The sequence below is a fragment of the Sinocyclocheilus anshuiensis genome, unplaced genomic scaffold, assembly GCF_001515605.1.
Source record: "Sinocyclocheilus anshuiensis isolate Anshui unplaced genomic scaffold, SAMN03320099.WGS_v1.1 scaffold412, whole genome shotgun sequence".
Lineage (NCBI taxonomy): Eukaryota > Metazoa > Chordata > Actinopteri > Cypriniformes > Cyprinidae > Sinocyclocheilus > Sinocyclocheilus anshuiensis.
This window is the reverse complement of record NW_015558661.1, coordinates 509,826-532,866: the sequence shown is the minus strand read 5'-3', so window position 1 is coordinate 532,866 and position 23,041 is coordinate 509,826. Positions and strand designations below refer to the sequence as shown.

The 23,041-nt window shown below is 36.9% G+C and overlaps 1 protein-coding gene across 1 annotated transcript in view; it reads right to left on the bottom strand.

Annotated features, from left to right (window-relative positions):
• tnksa (tankyrase, TRF1-interacting ankyrin-related ADP-ribose polymerase a) overlaps positions 1-23,041 on the bottom strand; it is a gene marked incomplete at its 5' end in the record, with an annotated part of 100,305 nt that overhangs the window by 19,086 nt on the left and 58,178 nt on the right. Inside the window, 12 exons of the mRNA XM_016477210.1 lie at positions 1,561-1,780; positions 3,647-3,812; positions 3,960-4,105; positions 5,849-5,928; positions 6,029-6,200; positions 10,414-10,492; positions 10,609-10,700; positions 12,368-12,489; positions 13,942-14,128; positions 15,567-15,633; positions 15,809-15,903; positions 17,568-17,588. Coding sequence (XP_016332696.1) covers positions 1,561-1,780; positions 3,647-3,812; positions 3,960-4,105; positions 5,849-5,928; positions 6,029-6,200; positions 10,414-10,492; positions 10,609-10,700; positions 12,368-12,489; positions 13,942-14,128; positions 15,567-15,633; positions 15,809-15,903; positions 17,568-17,588 — 1,447 coding nt within the window. The remainder of the gene's footprint in view (positions 1-1,560; positions 1,781-3,646; positions 3,813-3,959; positions 4,106-5,848; positions 5,929-6,028; positions 6,201-10,413; positions 10,493-10,608; positions 10,701-12,367; positions 12,490-13,941; positions 14,129-15,566; positions 15,634-15,808; positions 15,904-17,567; positions 17,589-23,041) is intronic.

The window sequence follows — 23,041 nt, the reverse complement described above, 5'->3', positions numbered from 1 at the left end:
ATATTACACTTGTGTGTGTGCGCGCACGCGCGCGTGTACATATTTATTTATAATAGTCATGTCCTCTCAAACATTCCAGCTGCAATTGTATAATGTTTATTATAGAATGACAACAATTATTATCAACATCATGTTAGTTATAAACTAAATTATTATTATTATTATTATTATTATTAATATATTTGAATTAATTTGCCACATGCTTGCAAAAAACACAAATGCAATTGTATATTATATATAATAGTAATGTGCTTCAAACATTACAGCTGCAACTTCATGTTTATTATAAAATAACAACAATGACAAAATAATAATATGCTCGGCTTTGGCTCCAACATATTCTATAATATTAAACACTAAATATTAAAGGGGTCATATGATGCGATTTCAATTTTTCCTTTCTCTTTGGAGTGTTACAAGCTAACTAAAGGTGGGAAGATTTGCATAACGCCGCCCAAATGTTCACGCAAAGAAAGAAGGCGTAACTTTTATTCTCGCTGTAGGTTTGTTGTTTCTGGCCAATCACAACACACCTCGCTTTTCAGACCGATGAGCTTTGTAAAAATCGATGCATTTCAAAAAGGCGGGGCATAGAGGAGAAACAATAATGTACAGTATGTGGAAAATAATGTTTTTTTAGCTTTAAACCGCATAAACACATTTCATTACACCAAATACACAAAATAATGTTCTTTTTAGCAGCATCATATGACCCCTTTAAATAAAATTCTTACTTGTTCTGAATAAGTCACAGATAAGAATTCTTGCTCATGTCTTCGGTGTAGAGCTTCTTGAACTTGTTTCATAATTAACTTTACACTATTGAACCAAATCTGAACAAAACCTAAACTTACTTGAGCTGAATAATGACACTATTGTCTTATCAGAGCTGCTTTAAAGCAATTTGAATTTGTATTATATTTGAAAACCTTTGCATCAATGATTCTGTTATTTCCCATTTTATTACTGTGAAGCTGCTTTGAAATAATCTATATTGTTTAAAGAGTTATATAAAAAGTTGACCTGAGGTTTTTTTTTGTTTTTTTTCATAGCTACAACTTACATGCACGTGAACGACTCTGGAAAACGTTTATATTCTGAAACGTATTCTCACAAATACAAGAACACCCATGAATAAGATGGGGAAGGCTCACATAAAGAGATTATTCTGAATAAGACTTTATCGGGGACATGAGCCATACGGAGAATATTGTTGTGCATGTAAATGTCGGTGACGTACGAACCGTGTGGAAGTCTTAGACAGATTTAATATTTGGCAAGGAAGCCTTTGAATCCCTGCCTGGAAGCCAGGCTTACACAGCGCTCAGAAAGGGATGAGAGCCAAGAGTTAATTCAACATGTCCCCCTTTCTTTCCTTCTGGGTTTCCTTGCCTCGCCTCTGGGGTGGGATGATATCTCACACACTGCTTCAATGCTTTTGTAGAAATGCAATTCTCTGGATGGCGGTACAGCTTGATTTTTCCATTTGAAAGAGAGAAGTGCTCTCGTTTCTATGTTGAAAGCAATGGCTCGGAAGGCCACAGAATGATTTTTCATTACCTGCCAGGTGCAGCGGAGTCGAGTTGCGTCCCTGTGTGTCTCTGCAGTTGATGTTCTCCAAGCTGCACAGTTTCTGGACCCGGGCCAGGCAGCCTTTTTTGGCGGCATCCAAAAGCGCTGCATCTCCTCTCAGCAAGTCCTGGATATCTGTGTCTCCCTCCTTCACCATGTCCAACGGAGTGTTTCCATCCCGATTCTTCTTGGTGGGGTCTGCTCCATGCTGAAAGAGATAAGGACATTGAGCACAGATCCACAGAGAAGCCTGAAGCCTGACTTAGCACAGTTTGAGAACCTCATCTAAGATCTCTATGAGGATTTATACATGAAATGATCAGTGCTCAATCATTTTTTGAGATTTCACTAACCATAAACACATAAACATAGTATATATAGATACAGTATAGATAGATAGATATATAGATAGATAGATGTGTATGTATGTGTGTGTATATACTGTATATATATTGTGTATATACACTGTATATATATATATACAGCGGAGTCGAGTTGCGTCCCTGTGTGTCTCTGCAGTTGATGTTCTCCAAGCTGCACAGTTTCTGGACCCGGGCCAGGCAGCCTTTTTTGGCGGCATCCAAAAGCGCTGCATCTCCTCTCAGCAAGTCCTGGATATCTGTGTCTCCCTCCTTCACCATGTCCAACGGAGTGTTTCCGTCCCGATTCTTCTTGGTGGGGTCTGCTCCATGCTGAAAGAGATAAGGACATTGAGCACAGGAGAAGTGCTCACTAACACAGATTTAGACAGATTTGTGAACAATATTTGAGAGAAATAGGCCTTTTGTGTACATAGAAAAAGTCTTAGATCTTTTAGTTCAGCTCATGAAAAATGGGGGCAAAAACAAAAGTGTTGCGTTTATAATTTTGTTCAGTGTATATAGAGAGAGATAAAATGTTAAAAACTTGATATGATGTGATATGTGGTATCATAAAAATAAATGTTTTGTAAATATTGTATTGTAAAATAATACCTAAAATGTATCTGTTGGTATAAATATATAAATATGAATAGTTTATGCATATTTATGTTTATGTTTTGTAAACAAATATAAATAAACATTCACATTTATTTAATATTTTATTGCTTTAATATTGTAATTAGTGCTGTCAAACGATTAATCGTTTATATTTATTATGTATATATAAATACACACACATGCATGTATAGATTTAAGAAAAAAGTGTTGTTTATATATTAAAAATATAATATAAATTATATGAATATAAATATAAATATATACATGTAAGTATTTTCAAAATATATACTGTATGTGTGTGTATTTATATATACATAATAAATATACACAGTACACAAACATATATTATTAGAACAAAAATGTTTATTTTGGATGCGATTAATCACGATTTGACAGCACTAGTTTTAATATATTTTAATATCACAAAAAATATGGCTTTTTTGAAAAGTGATTTTAAGAATGTTTACTTTCAAGAAAACTCTTTTGATCAAATTGTATCTTTAGGCCACAAGTACTGAATCTAATAGTTAAGGTCCATTAATATTTCAGTTCCCTGTACAGCAATAGATCAAAGAGAATTTATTTTAATACCCAGCAAATGAATTACTCCTAACTGAATTGATTTTGAATCATAATCAAATCAAACGCAAGACTTTGTGAATTCTTTTGAATTAGAAAACCGTTGCCTTCAAAATCCGTCACAGTTTTAGATTCAGTGGATGAGAAAAGTACATTTCTTTTCTGCAGTTTCTACCAAAGCCAACCTCAGCAGTTCCACTTCAGGAAACAAAGTGACATGTTTGTCTGAAGTCTAATGTGCATATTCTTTACAGCTCTGAAGCTGAACCTCTCTGTGACAGTAACCTGAGGTACGATGAAAGCAGACAGCATTAAAACCGACGTCTGCTCAACGGCAATAAACCTGAAGCCCCTGCAGCGGATCACACTGCATTTAAAAACTTAACAGAGTAATAAAAACCATTAACAACTCCAGGCTGTCAGACGTCTAGAAAGAGCAATCTCCTGAATTAACAAGTATGCCGAGTGACGTGAGTAGGTCAGTGTTGAGCCAGCAGGAGTAGTGATGACAATACCTTCAGAAGCAGTTTGCAAATCTCGTATTTGCCCTTGGCCGCCGCCTCGTGCAGCGGAGTGAACTTCCACAAGTCGGCCACGTTGACGGACGCTCCGTGTCTCACCAGCAGCTCCGCCACTTCGTAATGGCCATACGAGCAGGCGTTATGCAGCGGCACCAAACCTCTGCCAACAGACAGGGAATTCGAGATAAATAGTGACAAGAAGATTAAAGTTTATCTCTTGGTGCTGCTAACTCATGCGCTGACTGTTAATGAGGTTCACTCCACAACTGAGGGAGAGTTTCTGAGCAATAACAGCAAGAAATCTCACCCTTTGTCTTTGGCGTGGACATCGGCTCCGTGGTGCAGGAGATACTCAACCACAGCCACGCGATTGTAGCCAGCGGCAAAGTGGAGCGGAGTGGAGTGACGACCCTCCAGGTCTCGACAGTTCACATTCTGAGGGGAGCAAAGTTGCTGTGCAAGAAAAAAACGAAACATTAAACCGAATGCTTGATTTCACATTGCAAATACATCACTTTATTTTAGTGATGAGTGTTTAAATACATCCAAGAATTAATTTCATTTGATGTACTTTTATAGGGTACCAGGCCAGAATTATGGCAAGCGTCAGTAGAGATTCTGATTAATTGCCTGACAAAAGTCTAATTGGTTCTCTGATCTAATTACTTTACGCATAATGAGGCTTTCAGATAATGAGGATCTGATCGCATCAAAGGCATCCATCCATTCAGACATTTTTATCATCGGTTTCTAAATCACTTCAGGCTTATATTACCAGTCAAAAAGTTTGAGGTTACAAAGCTTTTGATCTAAAGACTTATGCTTAAATTATTCACAGCACTTTTGTAGACTAACACAAATAATGTGTTCATTAATCATCATTTATAACTAATCAAATGAATTTTAATTAATAATAATTTTGCAATATTAATAATACTTATTCAGTTCAATTCATTTCACGTATATGTGTATAGCGCTTTTCACGATACTATAAATCGCTGCAAAGCAGCTTCACAGACAATTTTAATTTCTACATTACATTTAAAAGAAGCTTATCAGTAGTGACATACACTACAGTTCAAAAATATTTTTTATGTTTTTGAAAGAAGTCTCTTATGCTCACCAAGACTGCAATTATTATATACAGTAAAAAAGTGATATTGTGAAATATTATTACAATTTAAAAGAACTGTTTCTAGTTTAAGTGTTTTATATTTTAAAAAGTAATTTATTCCTGTGATAAAGCTGCCACAAATGTTTGAATGATAGTGTATAGTATAAAAAAAAAACTTTAGACTGAAGTGTATGTGATGGTTTTTGTGCACGCTGGCTCAGCATTTCTCTCTTACACACACACACACACACACACACACGAAGGTGAGGTCTTCTTACATCTCCCTTGTTCAAGGTCACGAGTATGGAACAAAACACATTTAAGAACTGCACAGTTCAAAAATATTTTTTATGTTTTTGAAAGAAGTCTCTTATGCTCACCAAGACTGCAATTATTATATACAGTAAAAAAGTGATATTGTGAAATATTATTACAATTTAAAAGAACTGTTTCTAGTTTAAGTGTTTTATATTTTAAAAAGTAATTTATTCCTGTGATAAAGCTGCCACAAATGTTTGAATGATAGTGTATAGTATAAAAAAAAAACTTTAGACTGAAGTGTATGTGATGGTTTTTGTGCACGCTGGCTCAGCATTTCTCTCTTACACACACACACACACACACACACACACACACGAAGGTGAGGTCTTCTTACATCTCCCTTGTTCAAGGTCACGAGTACGGAACAAAACACATTTAAGAACTGCAAGCTGCGTCCTTGAAAAGTTTCATTGTCTGGGATAAAGAAACTGAACTCATTCAGGGTATTTTTGTTCCAGACAAAAGCATATAAAAAAAATTAAATATCCATAACCGCAGACATATTTTCATCTCCGTGTAACCTGGAGCTGCTTTGTAGCACTACGCTAATGAAAACAGTTGTAAAGGTTATTACAAGTATCTCAAACGAGTTAAGGTTTCAGTTACAAAAAAGAAAAATAGTGTCCCAAATTTCTCTTTCAAGAGAGAACAGTTTCATGTTATATCTTGGCTCCACCAATCACCACAGATTTTGTTTAACCCTTGGTTGACTGGTGGACAACAACATGACTACTTTGAAACCAAATTAAGGCGCCTCTCACCTTCACAGTGTCCAAGTCTCCTGCTTTTGCTGCTTCTAAGAGTCTATAATCCACGTCTGAATTCCTCACTGGAATGTTTTCTAACAGACACGAGCATAAATTAACGTGAATTTCCATAATTGTTAATGCATAACATCAAAGCCCAAATAAACAATCCCAAACCCCAGATTCAGTCTGTACCGTTTAGGATCTGCTGTACAGCTTCATTGCCCATCTGTGCGGCTGTGAAGCCCTGGAGGGAGACGATGGCGGGGTCGGCTCCATAACTCAAAAGTAGCCTGCATGTCTGCAAGTGTCCCGCCAGAGCCGCCCGGTGCAACGCCGTCTGACCCAGCGTGTCAACAGCATTCATCTATAAACAAACACAAAAAAGCAGACTGAAATCTCCTCCTCCTCACTGATCAGTGAAGAGCACATCTGAACGCAGCCCACAGAGCAAGACTGAGCTGTGAGCAAACTTGGCCTCTTTTGAAATGAACACAAATATGAATTAATCAGACAAGCCCCTGGGAAACTTCCACGCTCCATCAAAGACTATAAACACTGCACAGCGAAGAAAGAAAGGGACCTACTGCGTAAATGTGTGCGTGTGGTTTACCGTATGGTGCAATTACAGTTCATTATTCTGTCTCAAACTTGTTACTTTTTCAAAAAACTCAAACTCTCAGCAAAATCATGCTTTACTGGAAGTGAAAAATGCACATGACGCAGTTCTCCACATCAAACACACAATGGCTTTGTTCACACTACAACCAATTCTGACTTGTTTTAAAATAAATGTGTGATTGATAATAATGCATGAACATTCATTTTGAGAAAAACTGACAATGAAATCTCATCGGTGAAAGGATGCTTACATCAGAGTACGCTAAATGTTAAAAATGTTCTATGCAAATAAGTTATGCTAGCAGGATTTCACATAGCCTTGCATTTTGTCTTCTCCATCCTGAGGTTCACATTCTGGTTTTTGCTCATATTTTCAGCCAAAATTGTCTCTTTTGCCTGAAAACAGCATTTTATTGCATTTTTGGATGAAAATGTTCCATGGTCTAAATGTTTCCGCATCTGTACTACATATACACATTTATGATTACATGATTATGATTACATACAGAGCTGCAAATAATGAAAAAACTAAATCCAATATGACTGACTGAAATACAAAAATCAGATTCTGAATTTAAAATTTTAAACTACATACACTGCTGTTCAAATGTATGAGGTTAGTAAGATTTTACTTTAATGCTTTTATTTTTATTTGGGCAAAGATGCAATAAATTGATGAAACGTGACAGTGAAGACAATGATGTTACAAAAATATGTCTATTTAAATAAATGCTGTTCTACTTAAATAAATGCTGTTTTTTTATTCTAAGAATCCTGAAAAAAATGTATCAAGGTTTCCACAAAAATATTAAGCAGAACAACTGTTTTCAACATTTCAACACAGATAATAATAAGAAATGTTTCTTGAGCAGCAAATCAGTATATTAGAATGATTTCTGAAGGATCATGTGACAATGTGAAATCATGAAAATAACTGCAGAATGACTGCAGAAAATCCAGCTTTGCATCACAGGAATAAATGACATTTTAACTTGCATTAAAATATAAAACCTATATTTTAAAATGCAATAATATTTCAGAACTTTACTGTTTTTTACTGTATATTCGAGCAAATAAATGCAGCCTTGTTAAGCACGAGAGACATTCTTTCATTCTTTATTTCAGAAACATTTCAAAATTTTACTGACCTCAAACTTTTGAACGGTAGTGTACAAATCAGGTTAAATGTGAATTTTGTCCTGTCCAAATCGAGAAACTGCTAAACAGATTTCAGTCGCACAGTCTACACCAAAAACATATCTTCCTGACGGTTTGAACAAAGCTACACATATCAGTCTAGAACTTCAGCTAATAAGCAGCTCCCACCGTCAGCTGATTTTCTCAGTAACTGTGTTTACTTTAGACAGATTTATTCTTCATGCTTCCTGCTCTTCTTATTAACACAATGCTTCTGCACCATCTGTTTACTGGTTCACACGTGGTCTGAAAACACACACTAGCTACAATAGCCTCTTGTCTTTGAACCTCCAGCCTGACTAATTATCCAGTCCATTAATGTCACTTAAGTCTGGCCGCTGAAGTTTGGCAGCGAGCTGGGTCGCAACACCAGTTAACTATCGGATGCGTTTCCGAGGGGTCGCACTGCAACAGATGGACACTGGCTGATGATTGAATGATGGAATTCGGGTTATGCCAGGACAGCCTCCGTTTATTTATCATGCAGAAGAGCTGGGATGCGAGCACAAGGGAGGTCGGCTTTGAAAATCAAGCTGCTCCAGGCAGCATAAAAGAGCCACACGGCATCAATGAAGAGGACCTCTGGATAATACAACCTTGCGTGAAAGTAGGACACGCAAGTTTGATGAACGGGGAGGCCCTTTAGATACACTCCAGGCTCGAACAAAGACGGCAGACTGTGGATGAGAATATTTACAGGAGTATCGGCTCCCTTGGTCTCTCTGCTGAAGAATAGCTGATCAGCCCTGATGCTCTCAGACAAGGCGGTAGCTGAATGCCTGATCAGTTAGTCGATGCTTATCTGATTTGGCTCTCTGAAAGCGCTCCATTGATTTGGAAGTCTTTTACCCCCTCTCTGCTCTGGAGAGGTAATGACATGACTGATGTAGCTCGTAAACGTCCTCCAGTTTCTCTGACACAGTCCAGCTGTGAGACCGAGGTAGCAGGCTGTTTACCTATTCACTTTCACCAGAAACTTTGACACTTCCTTTAAATGTGTAAGATTTATCTTATAAAAAGTATTACAGGAACAGAGCTGGCTCACCATAGAGAGCTTTAAACAAAGAGGATAAATACAAATAAATACAGTAAAAACAATAATATTGTGAAATATTATTAAAATAAAAAGTATTCCTGTGAAGGCAAAGCTGAATTTTCTGCCATTACTCTAGACTTTAGTGTCACATGATCCTTCAGAAACCATTCTAATATGCTGATTTGGTGCTCAAGAAACATTTCTTATCACAGTTGAAAAAAAAGTTACTATTTTTGTGGAAACCATGACATTTTTCATGTTTCTTTTATGAACAGACAATTCAAAAGAGCAGTAGTTCTTTGTAAAAAGAATTATTTTGTAATATTCTAAATGTCTTTACTGTCACTTCTGATCAATTTAGCGCATCCTTACTGAAAACAAGTATTATCTTACTGACCCCAAACTTTTAAATGGTACAGAATATTTAGAATACATTTATATTCCTCAGCAGTCTGTTGTGAAATGAGGTCACAATCAGAAAAACAAATAAGAATCAAAAATAAGAATTTAGGCAATACAATTCTCGAAAGAGCTTAGAACCTTTTCATGTTTTGAAATTTATTTCATCTAGCAACTGTGCTGTCTTCATTATCTCTTCTAAACCAATAGTTTGGATTTAGTTTGTCTGTGAGGGATGTCAAATGTGCCAAGTCTGTGGAAAAAATGTAGAAGGCAACTTTTCTCTACTGTACACACACCAAAGCACCATAATATTAATTTTGGGAAACAATAAACGAAGCAATTTAAGTTTTCATTCTTGTGCATATCTGACCAAAAAAAACATGAATCTATTGCCAGGTTTGCTCTGATGTTTTACATAATTTATGTGTGTGTTTTATGCAGTTCCATCTGCATTAGCGGAAGAATGCAAATGTTACAGAAAAAAAAATAACAGAAACAAACTTCCTAAAATTCAAGTGATTCCAATATTTTTAAATCAATAAAACCAATATGAATAAGTTCATGATTCCCAACTCTAGTGATCAGATTTCAAGTAAGAGATCAATCTGCTAAAGTATCTTTGTAAGCTGAGTGATGAATGTTTGGCAGTTAATTGGGAAGAAGTTAGCACATAAACACTTCCATACTGATGATGAGCTCTTCCATCTCAAAGCCAATTATCTTAACCACTGATAAGCAGGCAAATTACTCTGACAAAAAAAAAGAAAAAAAAAAGAAAAAGAAGTGCAGTGTTGGCAATGCTCATTTTTCATTCTCTTCCTTTTATAGCAGGAACGTGATGACTCAACTGCACACAACAGTAGATGTGACAGAAACGCTGCTCCACTGAACTGATTTTTTTCAGCTCAGGTGAGAACAGACAAAAAAAAGATGCTGTGGTTCTGTAGAGGGGCCATATTCTACACTTGTAGTGTTTTATTTTTTCCCCAGTAGACCACTTATAATGTCAGTCAATGGTGCTTGCACCAAAACCAATCATAATCTATTTTTAAATGGCCAATTACCTCCCTCTCTTTGACCTGAGCTGTTGTTATCTTAACCAATTATCTTACATCAAGAGAAAAAAAATGTCAGAAATCTCTTCTTTCTTCCCAGAATACAGGTGTCCAATTGGTAAATAAACGTTGACAATTTTTCAGTACACTATCCCTTTAAGGTAGACTATACTGTTTGAGACCTGGAGAGTGAAGCGAGGTGTCAGATGTGTAAATGTGTATGTGTGTCGCAGATCTGTAGGCACTCGAGAGCATATGCAGGTATGTACCTTCGCCCCGTGTTTCTGCAGAACCTCCATGATGTCATTGTGCGCCCGTTCTGCTGCCACATGCAGAGGCGTCATGAAGCTGCACACAAAAGAAGGAGATGATAACAGAGGAGATAATGAGAAAGACAGACAGACCTTAGCATCAGTTATAACCATTTGACATTTGATAAACACATGACAGGCACAGTCACTCACTCTTTGTTCTTCTCATTGACATTGGCTCCTTTCCGTAGCAGCAGTTCAGTGACCTGTTTTTGTTTTGGGTGAGGTGAGGCGACAGCGCAGTGCTGTAACACAGGACAGAGGCCTTGTAAGTGTTACAGTTCACTGCTAATTCTGACTTTTTGGTAACACCATTCACTTCCACTGCATGGAACAGAGCAGCGTGAACATCCTGTCTAAATATCTGTTGTGGTTTAAAGGGATAGTTCACCCAAAAATGAAAATTCTGTCATTAATTACTCACCCTCATGTCGTTCTAAAACTGTAAGACCTTTGTTCATCTTCGGAACACAATTTAAGATATTTTTGATGCATTCAGAGAACTCTCAGACCCTCCCATAGACAGCAAGGATCCTTACACAATCAAGGCTCAGAAACATAGCAAGGCATTTTGGAGAGTATCACATACGTAAACAATGTATGCTGTTCTGTGTCAGCAGCACCGTACACGGATACACCGTTTACGTTGTTTCCACTTTGATCTGAATGTAAACAACGTATCCACGTACATACGTAGGCCTGTCACGATAACAACTTTTTGTTGTGCAATATATTGCCCCAGAAATAATCGCGATAAGCGATATTATTGTCATTTTAAAGACCATTTTATGCCACTGAATATATAATCATAATATAAAAGCATAATAATGCAAGAAGGCCAACACACTTCCAAATGACAACAAACTTTGAATTTTTAAGAATATTTAGATCATGGAAATTAAGTATCAAAATATTAGATACCTTAAAAAACTTGAATAAATAGTAAATAAACATTTTCTAACAAAAAGTGCAAAGTAACAAGTAGAAAAAAAGAAAAATGCACAACGAACTTGTATGGAGATTTTTCCATCTACAGATTTTTCCCTGATCTTCTTTTCTCTGTAAATTAAGGGTGCACATTATTATTGCAAAACACAATCCCTACTTGTCCGTATGCACAAAGGCACAGATCCCTAAACAAGGCCATATCTGCAGATGAAACTTTTTTTTTGTAGAAGCATTTTTTTTTAATTTGAACTAGCACCTCATGACTACACGTTATGTACGAGAAGCTGCAAAAGACACAGGCGCAAGTGGAATGTAAAAAACATGGTGACATTAATTTTTAAGTAAATATAATGGGCGATATATTGCATCACCAAAAATTATTGCGGTCATGTACATATATTGTGCGGTAAGTCGATATATTGATTATTGAGACAGGCCTATACATACGTTGTTTACGTATGTGATACTCTCCAAAATGGTGCTATAGGGTGATGCGGAGGAGACGAATTGTTGAATAAAGTCGTTATTTTTATTTTCTTTGCGCACAAAAAGTATTCTCGTAGCTTCGTAAAATTACGGTTGAACCACTGATGTCACATGGATTATTTTAACGATCTCCTTGCTATGTTTCTAAGCCTTGATCGTGTAAGGATCCTTGCTGTCTATGGGAGGGTCAGACTCAGAGAGCTCTCGGAATGCATCAAAAAAACCTTAATTTGTGTTCTGAAGATGAACGAAGGTCTTGCAGGTTTGGAACGACACGAGGGTGAGTAATTAATGACAGAATTTTAATTTTTGGGTGAACTATCCCTTTAAGGAAGAAAAAATGAAATCTTACAGGTATGGAATGACATGAAGGTGAGTAAATGATGACAGAAATTTATTTTTGCACTATCCCTTTAACATCTGCTTTCAACCTGATGTCTCAGCTGGTGAGCTTTGAAGTGAATCAGCAGGGGCTCACCAGTGCCGTTTCGTGCGTCTGTGGGTGCTTGAAGTTGATGATCTCCAAAGCTAGGGTCTTCTTCACCTTGGTCATGTCTGCTTCCCGTGCTGCCTGAAGAAGAGAGTGGCCCTTAAACTCGTCTGCGCCGGAGGAAAAAATTATATTTAGAGAGGTGATGCAAGACGCTCTGACAGAAGCCTTTGGTAGACATAATTCATCAAGACAAAGCGTGAAAAAAGTCATTGAAGCTTCACAGCTATAATGCAATCTGGCTTTATGGCAGCAAACATTTGAGTTAGGATATCTAAACTGTATGACTGAATCGTCTGACCTGATCGAATAAATTTTGCGCATTCAATTTGTTATGCTTCTGCTTATAAGAACAGCAAAGAGAGAACATTATTCCATCTACATGAAAGCTGCTTTACTGAATAAGAACGGCTGGGATTCGGCCAAAGGTAATCCCTGTCATGCTGATATTTAACAAAACATTGCAATTACAACAATTAGATGATCTCTGCTATCATCTGCCAAAATAAAAACACTGTTAAATGCAATCTTTAACGAATCTTAAAATGAATATACATTTTCATACTGTACATTATAATGTTAAAATGCTTAATTGAAGCATTTAAAACTGCTAAAATAATTCATTTGTTAAAGCAATTCAATTTATTTTGTAATGTGCTAATTTTTTTACACAAATCAGCAAAAATAGTATAAGCCACAGCATGAAAATAATTCCTTTTTCAATCATAATTTTAATATTGCTTTTTTTAAACAAGTAAATTAATATTGAGTAGTTTCATACAAACTAACACAATTGTTAAAATTGTTTTAAAAGAAGTCAAAGTATCAAGCTTTGCATATCGCCAAACAAACACAACAGGAGTACAGAAGATAATATTTAACTGGTGTATTAAATATTAGCACTCTTGGATCACAGCTTGAGCAATGAATAAGGACGGAGAACTGAGAACTAAATATTGTACTTTATTAATTTATATAGTATATTATCTATTTTGTAATTATAGAAATATAGAATATTATAGAAATATTATTATAATTGTTGTATATTTTCATTTATTTATATCACATTTTTAACTTACCAGACACTATCAAAAGTTTGCATTCTAAAATACTCGCAGCACAAGCTCAAACTAATTCTACATAAAGGAAAATCTTTACACAGCAAATTGTGTAAAGTTTCAGTCAAAACTACATCACTCCACCCCACACTGGGAGAAGCCAGATGGAGAATTCACAGGTAAAATATATAACGACGTCGCCTGCCAACCTCATCAGCAGAATGGAGCTCAGCCTCCACTGCGCTTGAATAATGCAGAACGAGAATATTGTGTGTTTAAAGGCGTCTGTCTCGGTGCCAGTGACAATGTGGCAGGAACAATCAGAGCCAAGTCGCGTCTAGCTCACTTACACTTGCAAGGTGAACAAGCAGGATGAGTTTTGTGGGCTTTAATGCCACTTACGCTGAGCAATGGTGAAAGATCCCAGTATGTTGTCTTTAATTCACTCTTAAGCAATAAGGAACAAGGCTGTTTTATAAGGCAATATATGCTATATAAACTCACATGTGAGCCTCTCTTTGAGTTCTGGGGTCGGGGCCATGTCAACCGCGCTCTTCCCATGGCAGTTGACCAGCGTGGGATCGGCTCCGTGACTCAGCAGCAGGGAACACACCTCCATGCGATTCTTGGAGGCAGCCTCGTGCAAAGGGGTGAACTGCCAGAGGTCCATGGCATTAACGCATGCCCCATGCTACAGAAAAACATTCAGGGTGAGATCACACGGAAAGGATGGCGCCAACTCTGACGGCCCAGATTCATTTTCAAATACATCGAGAACATTATGCAGTTCCACTTGAGCAGTTAGAGCAGTTTTAGCACAGATTAAGAATTTCTATCTATTAGGGAGTCTGCTATGCCCCAGAAGCTGAGTTAATAGCACTGAGGGAAAAGAATATCGAACACATTTTTAGAAAATGGCAGTTTTCCAAAACGGAGACATCAACTTGCACTCAGAGGCAAGGGGTAAACAGTACAAAACGATTAAAGGGATAGATCTCCTAAAAATATCTTTAGATTTCCTATCTACCATGTACCATCAAATGCTAAATAAAATATTAGACAAGAAGTTCATGCCCCATTAAAACATGAAAACCAGTGACATCTGATGTGACATGTTTTGACTGGCCATATTTGAATATGAGGTGAACATGAATGAGATTTCAGAGGATTTTCAGTCAAATTCAAGCTTTTCCTTACAAAGATCTAATGGATGGCTTCAAAGGACTTGAAGCTTGACAGAACCTGGTCGCCATCCACTTTCATTGTGGAAAACATTCTGCTAAAATTCTCCTTTTGTGTTTCATGACATGAGGGTGAATGAGAAAATCTCTTTTGGGTGAATTATCCTTTTAAAACAGAGAGAGATTCTTTTGAGCTGCAATTAAGAGGAGTGAAACAAAAGCTCCTGAGGACCTCAGGAACATCAAGATAACGTCAGGTGTTCACAATGCATCTGTGTACGATAAGAGGATTCTTAATTGTCTTTCTGATCATTGCACAGCATATTTAATCGAATATAATGATTGAGGGGGCTTAAGGAGATCTGGGGAGCTACTGATATTGTGATAAGCTCTCCTGAGGCTGAGAATTCTCTGTTCTGCTGTGTATCAAAATCCAAACATTGTTGTACAGACAGATTGGCCACTCCGCAGGGCTCTGTTGACACACTGAGTATGGGAGAACACACCGTGAGCATAGTGTTCCATATAACAGCTTTGTAAATAAAAGAAGCTGGGCTTAAAGGCCATACTCTATGGAACGTCAGGCTCAAGGGGGAGTTTGTGTTTGCACTGAAATAGAGTGAACTCTGACAGGACATGTAGATCGAAGCTGTATGCAGGACATACACTAAATTTGTCACTAAAAAAATTCAAAATAATCTATAATATAATAGTCTAAAAAAAATTCAAAAATAACTGAGTAATCATTCTCTCCACAGTGATGCCCAAAACACTGCATAGCATGGACATTTTTAAATATATAGTAAGTGGAGTAGGATTTTGAATCAATGATTCATTGCATTGTGCCTGGTTAAGGCAAGCTGCTTAACTGGAAACAGTGTTGTTTGTCTTCCACACAGGTCACACACTAAATTATACATGCACACCCATTCAGGTTTTTGTCCTTACCTTTAGCAGTAGCTCTGTGACTTCGTAGTGTCCATATGAGCAGGCGTTGTGTAGAGGAACAAGACCACTAGGAATTGCAAGAACAAAACACGCACACACAAAAACATTTTAAGCCCAAAATGTGCTTTTCCTTTAAGTAATATATGGACAAAGGAACCAAATATTTTACCAGAGTGAAAAAATGTGAAATAGCTGATAGAGACAGGAAAGTAAGGGAAAAAAGGAGACATAAGCAGACCCACCCTTTATCTTTAGCGTGAACATCAGCGCCATGTTGCAGGAGAAGCTGAACTATTCGGACTCTGTTGTATCCGGCTGCCAGGTGCAATGGAGTAGACTACAAGAAAGAAAAGAGGAAACACAGTTATGACAAAACTGTAAGATGTACTATATTGTTCAAAAGTTTGGGTCAGTAAGATTTGTAGGCCTATGTATTTATTTAGGAATAAATTACATTTTAAACATATTAAAACAGAAAGCAGTTATTTTATATTGTAATAATATTTCCCAATATTACTGTTAATTATAAATATGATCAAATAAATGCAGCCTTGGTGACCATAAGTGAAAATCATTCTATTGAAAAAAAAAAAAATAATAATTCTTACTGACCTCAAACTTTTAAACAGTTATGTCCACAGATCCAACAAAGCCATGATGACAAAGCACCCCTCTGTAAAACAGTGCCACAACCCACCTTTCTCTTCTTTATATCTCTTGAAAAAGTATTAGCGTAGCCTTTTTTCTAAAATCGGGCTGCCTAGGGACCAAGGGAGGTCTTGATTTGTCGAACATGTGAGGAAAAACTCATACTGGGTCTCCTCTCCTCTAGAAAAAGCGAGGCTCATGACTGAATTTTGCCGTAAGGAAGTCACACTTCATTGCAGCTCTGAGGTTTGTAAACCCGCCTGACAATCCAACCCTGTGCAAGTCTTACTGTCTTACTGAGAATGATATAGTGTTTAAGTATCGAAATACAGGCTAACATAAAAATGAAGGTATTCAACACCATGTATCTATGTACCGCAGCACACAGCGGGGTATAACAACAGTCCCCTCAGCACGGCATGATCGTTGCAAAAACTCACATCACCCGTATTCTGATGATTGTTTGACAAACGGTATCTGTTACGAGAGCTAATTAGAGACAGCAGCTGATATCTGTTTCAAGCCAACAAAAATGAAACAAGAAGAGAATTTAAAATGAAAAGGAAGTCTGACGGCACAAATATTAAACAGTTAAAATGAGAAGCTAATCAAATTCTTAACTTTCAGTCATCAAGTAATGCAAGTCATGCATTCTGCATTCAAGAACAAAACACAAACAAAACAGAAAATCGACAAGCCAGTCGAAAACAATCAAACAAAATGAGGATCAGGCGGCACAAACAAAATAAAATCCCCATAAAAGTCTCCAATGAAATGTGACAAGCCACACGGTCGTAAACCATTACAGCGATGTATTGATGCGAGCAAAGCACAATGCGCAAACTCCATGTGTTCCCGCACAGTCTCCTGCGGTAAGCACGGATCATTCACCATACAGCTGAAAATGCACAAAACAATGAGAAATCAATCTAGATGAAATTGGAAAACTTTGAATTGCGCCCTTCAATTGCAAAATAATTATAACAATATGCAGTGACGAGCTTTCGTAGGCATGCACAATAGGGTGTTTGAAGTTGTAAAAGACAAGAAACAAACTGAGGGAATATGTGAATGGTGGGGTGGAAGCTGTAGCAGTAGAGGAGGTATATTTAAGCTCACTTATCAAGCAGGTGGTGCACTAAGCATCCTCTTTAGGTCAGAGTTTTCACACCAGGGTTTACCCTCTAACACCTTCACCCCAATCCACTGCATTCACAAAGATGCAGTGTGTGTGAAGAAAGAACCAAACTGGCCACATTGTGAAAATTAAATAAAGGGGGAAAAAAAACAGAAAAAAAAATCCAACAAATGAAAATGAGTGCAATCAAGCTCAGAAAAGAAAAAAAAACTTACCAGCATTTTCTGAGATGTCGACTGATAGACAATGTCGCCAGAATGACGAATCAAAACAAAAGAGAGCAAAAACAAACAAACAAAAACAAATAATGATATAATGATAGCATTATGTAATTCTGGCACACCCTGTAACATTTTTTTGTCTTTTGTCCTCTAACTTTACTTGGGACATCAGTACAAACACAATGTACAAAGTGCAGCACCGCATTGGCAGCACTGTATTGTGACGGAGACTGAAATGACATGATTTCACCACAAAGAGGATATGCGAACAGAGCAAGCAGTCTATCATTCTTTTTACTCTCCAGGGAGTTAGAGCTGACTTGACAGACGAGTTGGTACTGATTCAGTGGCACTCAACCAAAACTCATTTCAGGCAGCTGTGAGAGAGATCGCACATGTGCTGCTGGTTTACGTGATTCATCCTGTGGCAGAACACTGTGGTCTGCTGACGCGTTTCGATTGTCCACTGAATTTGTATTATAAGTTCCAAAAACACCTTTTTTTAAAAGGGAGGGGGGAACAAAGGCTTTGTTCACAGGAACAAAGCAGGAGAAAAATAGCCAATTTGTTTTCATTAAAAAAAGTAAATATAAATAAAAAATTTTGTCTCCAACTTTATTAATATTAATGTTCAAAGTACATGCAAGCTTATGCTTCTATTCCTAGTAGCTGACCATTAAAAAACAGCATGCTTACCATCTGTTAACCAAAGCAACAAGTCTGTAAACTAGTGGTCGACTTCACAAATCAATAAATATTTAATAAAAATATAATTAAAAAGGAAGTAAACACTGTAACCAACAGGGCACTCAGTATTCTGGGAAGTTTGTGTGCATTAATCATATTTTTTAAAATAAAGTCAAGGTAACACTCATTTTACATACAGCACACAAAATGTAATGAATATGACAGTGGGAAAATGCATAAAGTGCAGCATAATTTAAAATCACGAGTTTAAAGTTTGTCGATCGCGCGTCTCCAGTGAAGCTGAACTCTCCTGAACCCACACTGGAAAATTGTTCCTGCTAAAACAATCATGCATGATACACATACACACTTCACAAGATCTCACAACTGGATCCAACTAAGTTTGCATGGTTTTTGAAATAGGATGTTTATTAGACATTCAAAGATTTGTTTAAATGATATAAATGCGTATTTGCTGAATGCTGACGGCAAACAAGAAAGTATTATAATGTTTGCCTTCCTATTACTAATAATATAAAAGCAGTCGTTATAAGACTTTTTGTATACATTTTAATTCCTTTGTTTAAGGATTCTATCTGATTATTAGACAGACTTCTATCCGTATTTAGACAGAACTGTTAAGGACAACAGCGAACAAGAGGAGGAGAATGTGAGCACTGTGTGCCCAGGCGCTGCCGTTCTCCGCGCCGTCAAAATAAAAGTCCCACCTCGAATGCATCGGCCAAACAGGAAAACTTACCGGCCGATATTTAAAAAATGCCAAATATGTGGTGATATATCGGACGACCACTACTGTAAACTAATTCATTTTAAGCTAAAATGAATAAGACTATTTCCCTAACACCATGAATGTAAATTTTACCTATTTTAAAATAATAAATATGAACACAAGACATTTTTTTCTATACCATAAAGTCTGCTTCAAATGGGGATTACTTGCTGAATCAATCTAAACAAAACCCAGTTTGTATTCTACGAAAGATTATATTCTCAATCTCATTTGGCACCCCAGTTCTATAACAGTATCAAGGTCATCCTCAGACTAAAATGAATTAATCTGACATCATATCAACATTTTAACTACTTCTTAAAGAGCATTACATTTAAAAGTAACAGTAAATATAAGATGGCCCAAGACTGACCCTTGGGGAACACCTAGTTAATTTTACCTTGTGGAAAATATTAATTTGAGGATTTTCTGAACAACCTGAATCTTGCATATGTAACGAGTCAGGAGGCTGGATCACCATGGCGACACAGTCATACAGTAGCCATGGCTACACTCAATCACTTTGGCCCCTCCTGCCAATCTGTCTGCCCTACCCAAAGCAAACAGGACTAACAGGAAAGACACATCCTGCAGAGAGCATACATGTTCTCTTGTGCTCTCTGCAAAACAAAAAATAAAAGACAAAACCGTTTAACCGTAGGCTATTAAATCTGCTTCTTGCACAGATCTTCCATCAATTTCTTTAAGAGCCAGACACACCAGCAGAATTGTCGTCTCACTCGAGAGCTGTTCCTATTGAATCATTTAAGATAAATGTGTTGCCTAAAGATGTACAGCTGGAAATATTACCCCCTACATACTCCAGATCGCAACATCCTGACACTATTTAAAATGGGTGGAATGCTAAAATTAGCTTTTGCTTTGTTTTAAGGGAATTTGCAAATAATGAATCTCAGAGTACCCTCAGTGCATTTGGCTCTGTCACATAACGTCTTTCTGGTGCTGGCAGAAACAGCAGACAGGTGAACTAGAGCGACGATCTGTGTCAATTCAGATGGCTTCAAACAGAATGCGACAGTAAAGCTATGTGGCAGCGTTGACCTTTTGCCAGCAGACCCTGAAGAGTGAGAGTGAGACGTGCAGTGCAGGTCATTCAAATGAAAAAGTGTTTGGGTTATTCTGCCCATTCAAATATAGGCTGCCAATAAGACAAATCACTGCACACTGAAGTCGGCACCATCTACAACATTGAGCCACTCAATTTTTTTGTTCTTTTGTGCAAATTTTTCACCATTACACACATTGAATTTACTTTTAACTTTTGAGTAAACAAGCAAACAAAATGTAAAATCTCTGGAAAAGAAAGAGATTGTAAAACAGTTCTATTGGATTTAAATGCCTAATAATGTATAAATGCATAAATGTATAAACTTGTCTATTGTCAAATAATCTTCTTTAACTAGAGGGTTTATAAAAAAAAGTTACTTGAATCATGTTGTAGTAACATTTTCAAGTTGACCAATTAAAAATCGAAAATCGGCCAAATGTTCTGAAAAAAAATCAAGATGTTATTTTTTGCCATATCGCCCAGTCCTACCTAAAAGAAGTATACAGTTTTACACAAAAACAGTTTAATAAAATATAAAACCATTTTCAACATTGATAATAAGAAATGTTTCTCTGGCACCCAATCAGCATATTAGAATGGTTTCTGAAGGACCATGTGAAAGCTGAAAATCAGCTTTGAAATCATAAGAATAAATTCTATTTTAAAATATATTAGAAAAATGTCATCATATTTCACAATATTACTGTTTTTCCTGTATTTTCATTTAAATAAATGCAGCCTTGGTAAGTATTAGAGACTTTTTTCCCTCTAATCTCAGTCACTATCACACATCCTGAAATATAATTTAAGTGTATTAATATTACAGAATTTTACATGTCTAGAAAAAACTCCTTGTTTTTCCTCAGAGTAGAAATATCCCTTTGTCCACATCTTTCCCTTGTCTTGCCATGGAGGAATGGTGACCTGTAACCATGCCAACGGTGAGTGCTTCTCTACAGCTGTTGCCATGACTGCGGTACATGCTATAACTAGCGTGAAATCTGCGTGGATGGAGCCTTTGAAAACAATGTGTTGCTTGGCTAAGTCACCCTTTAGTGCACCTCCGTTAGTGCAGATTTACACATGAGAGTGTACAGAAGAGGGTCTCTTTTGTCCCTGTGCTACGCTAAAGTAAACACCAGGTCCAAAGAGAGGCGTCATACTAGCTGCAAGCAAACAGCAGGAAGGGGCTACCGAGCACACTAATGCCAGTTACACGCTGAGAGGATCAATAAGACATTAGTCCCTCTACCAGGCCTGGAAAATGGAAAAAATACAACTAGCCGACTCCTATAGGGGCTTCTTACTGCATACTGGGCTCTGCATAAAGGAGCTCAAATCCCAAAGGGGGATGACGCCTGGTTCCTCCGTCCTAATCACAACACTCACCCCCCATTAAAGACAGTCCCAGCAGAGCACTGAAGGCGTTAACGACCAGCGCGTCCGACGGGATGCTATTTCGAATCATGTGCCGTCATGTGCTCAAGTTTTCCCAGGAGTCTATTGCTGGAAAGCAGAGACAAACAGTCACATGCGATAATTAACTGCAATAAAGCCTGTGTGTTTGAGAGAACGAGAGAGAGAAAAGAGATAAAGGCAGACGGGAAACACTACAAGCGCTCCACATACGCAGCTGCTCTGTTTCTTCCATCCACCTACGTTTCTACGGGGGCGCATCATTGTGCAATGAGGGCCAGGAACAGACGCTTGGATAGACAAAATATTTGTTAATCTTCAGAAACATGAAAATGAAATCAAAAAAGTTGACTGAATTAACATATTCTCACTGGCAACCGCTGCACAGATTGCACGCCGCTTGTTTTATCTCAGCCTATGCAGCGAGGCTGCCTCAACTTGATACCTTATCAAAGATGGCAAGGCACATTCTGCCTTGTTCGTTTTACAGTCTAAATGGGGGAAAAATAAAACAGCACTTCAGGTGACAGCAATCGTCACCTGAAGTAAAAAAAAAGTGAAGTGAAGACAACACTATCGAGACATCTGTGCATAGTATATACCTTAAGAATAATTTCTAGGTATGCAAATGTATACTACATTTCAAAAGTTGGGCATCACTAAGATTTTTTTATTCAAAAAGGAAACACTAAATTGATCAAAAGATTTATGTTACAAAAGACTCTTATTTTTAAATAAACGCTTTAATTTTGAACTTTTTATTTATCAAAGAATCCTGCAAAGAAGTATCACAGATTCACAAATATTAAGCAGAACGCCAATATTATCAACATTAATTAGAATTGTTTCTTGAGCATCAAATCAGCATATTAAATGATTTCTGATATTACAATAGAAATACATATAAAATATATTAAAATAGATTTTATATTAGAATCTATATTAAAATAGATTTTTTTGTAATTATATTTCAAAATATTATTATTTTTACACATTTTATTTTCCAATAAATGCAGCCTGGGTGAGAATAAAGAGACTTTTTATTATTATTAATATTATTATTAATCTTACAAACCCCAAACTTTTAAAAAGTACTGTACTTATACTGATTATACTTAAACTGACGATGTGTAAACGGATTTCTTTTACTGGATAATCATCAAAACCAGATTGGCAAACAATTTTTTGCCCCAACTTTGCTGTGCATGTAAACACTGGCATTTTTTCATTTACTGGCATAAACAAGATTGGGTAACACTTTTGTATAGGGACCAATTCTGACTATTAACTAACTATTAGCATGCATATTATAAACAGGTTGGCTATTTATTAGTACTTATAAAGCACATATTCTGCATGACCCTATTCTACATCCCTGATCCTACTCCATACCTAAACTTAACAACTACCTTACTAACTATTAAAGGGGTCATATGATGCGAGTTCAAGTTTTCCTTTCTCTTTGGAGTGTTACAAGCTCTTGGTGCATAAAGAAGATCTGTAAAG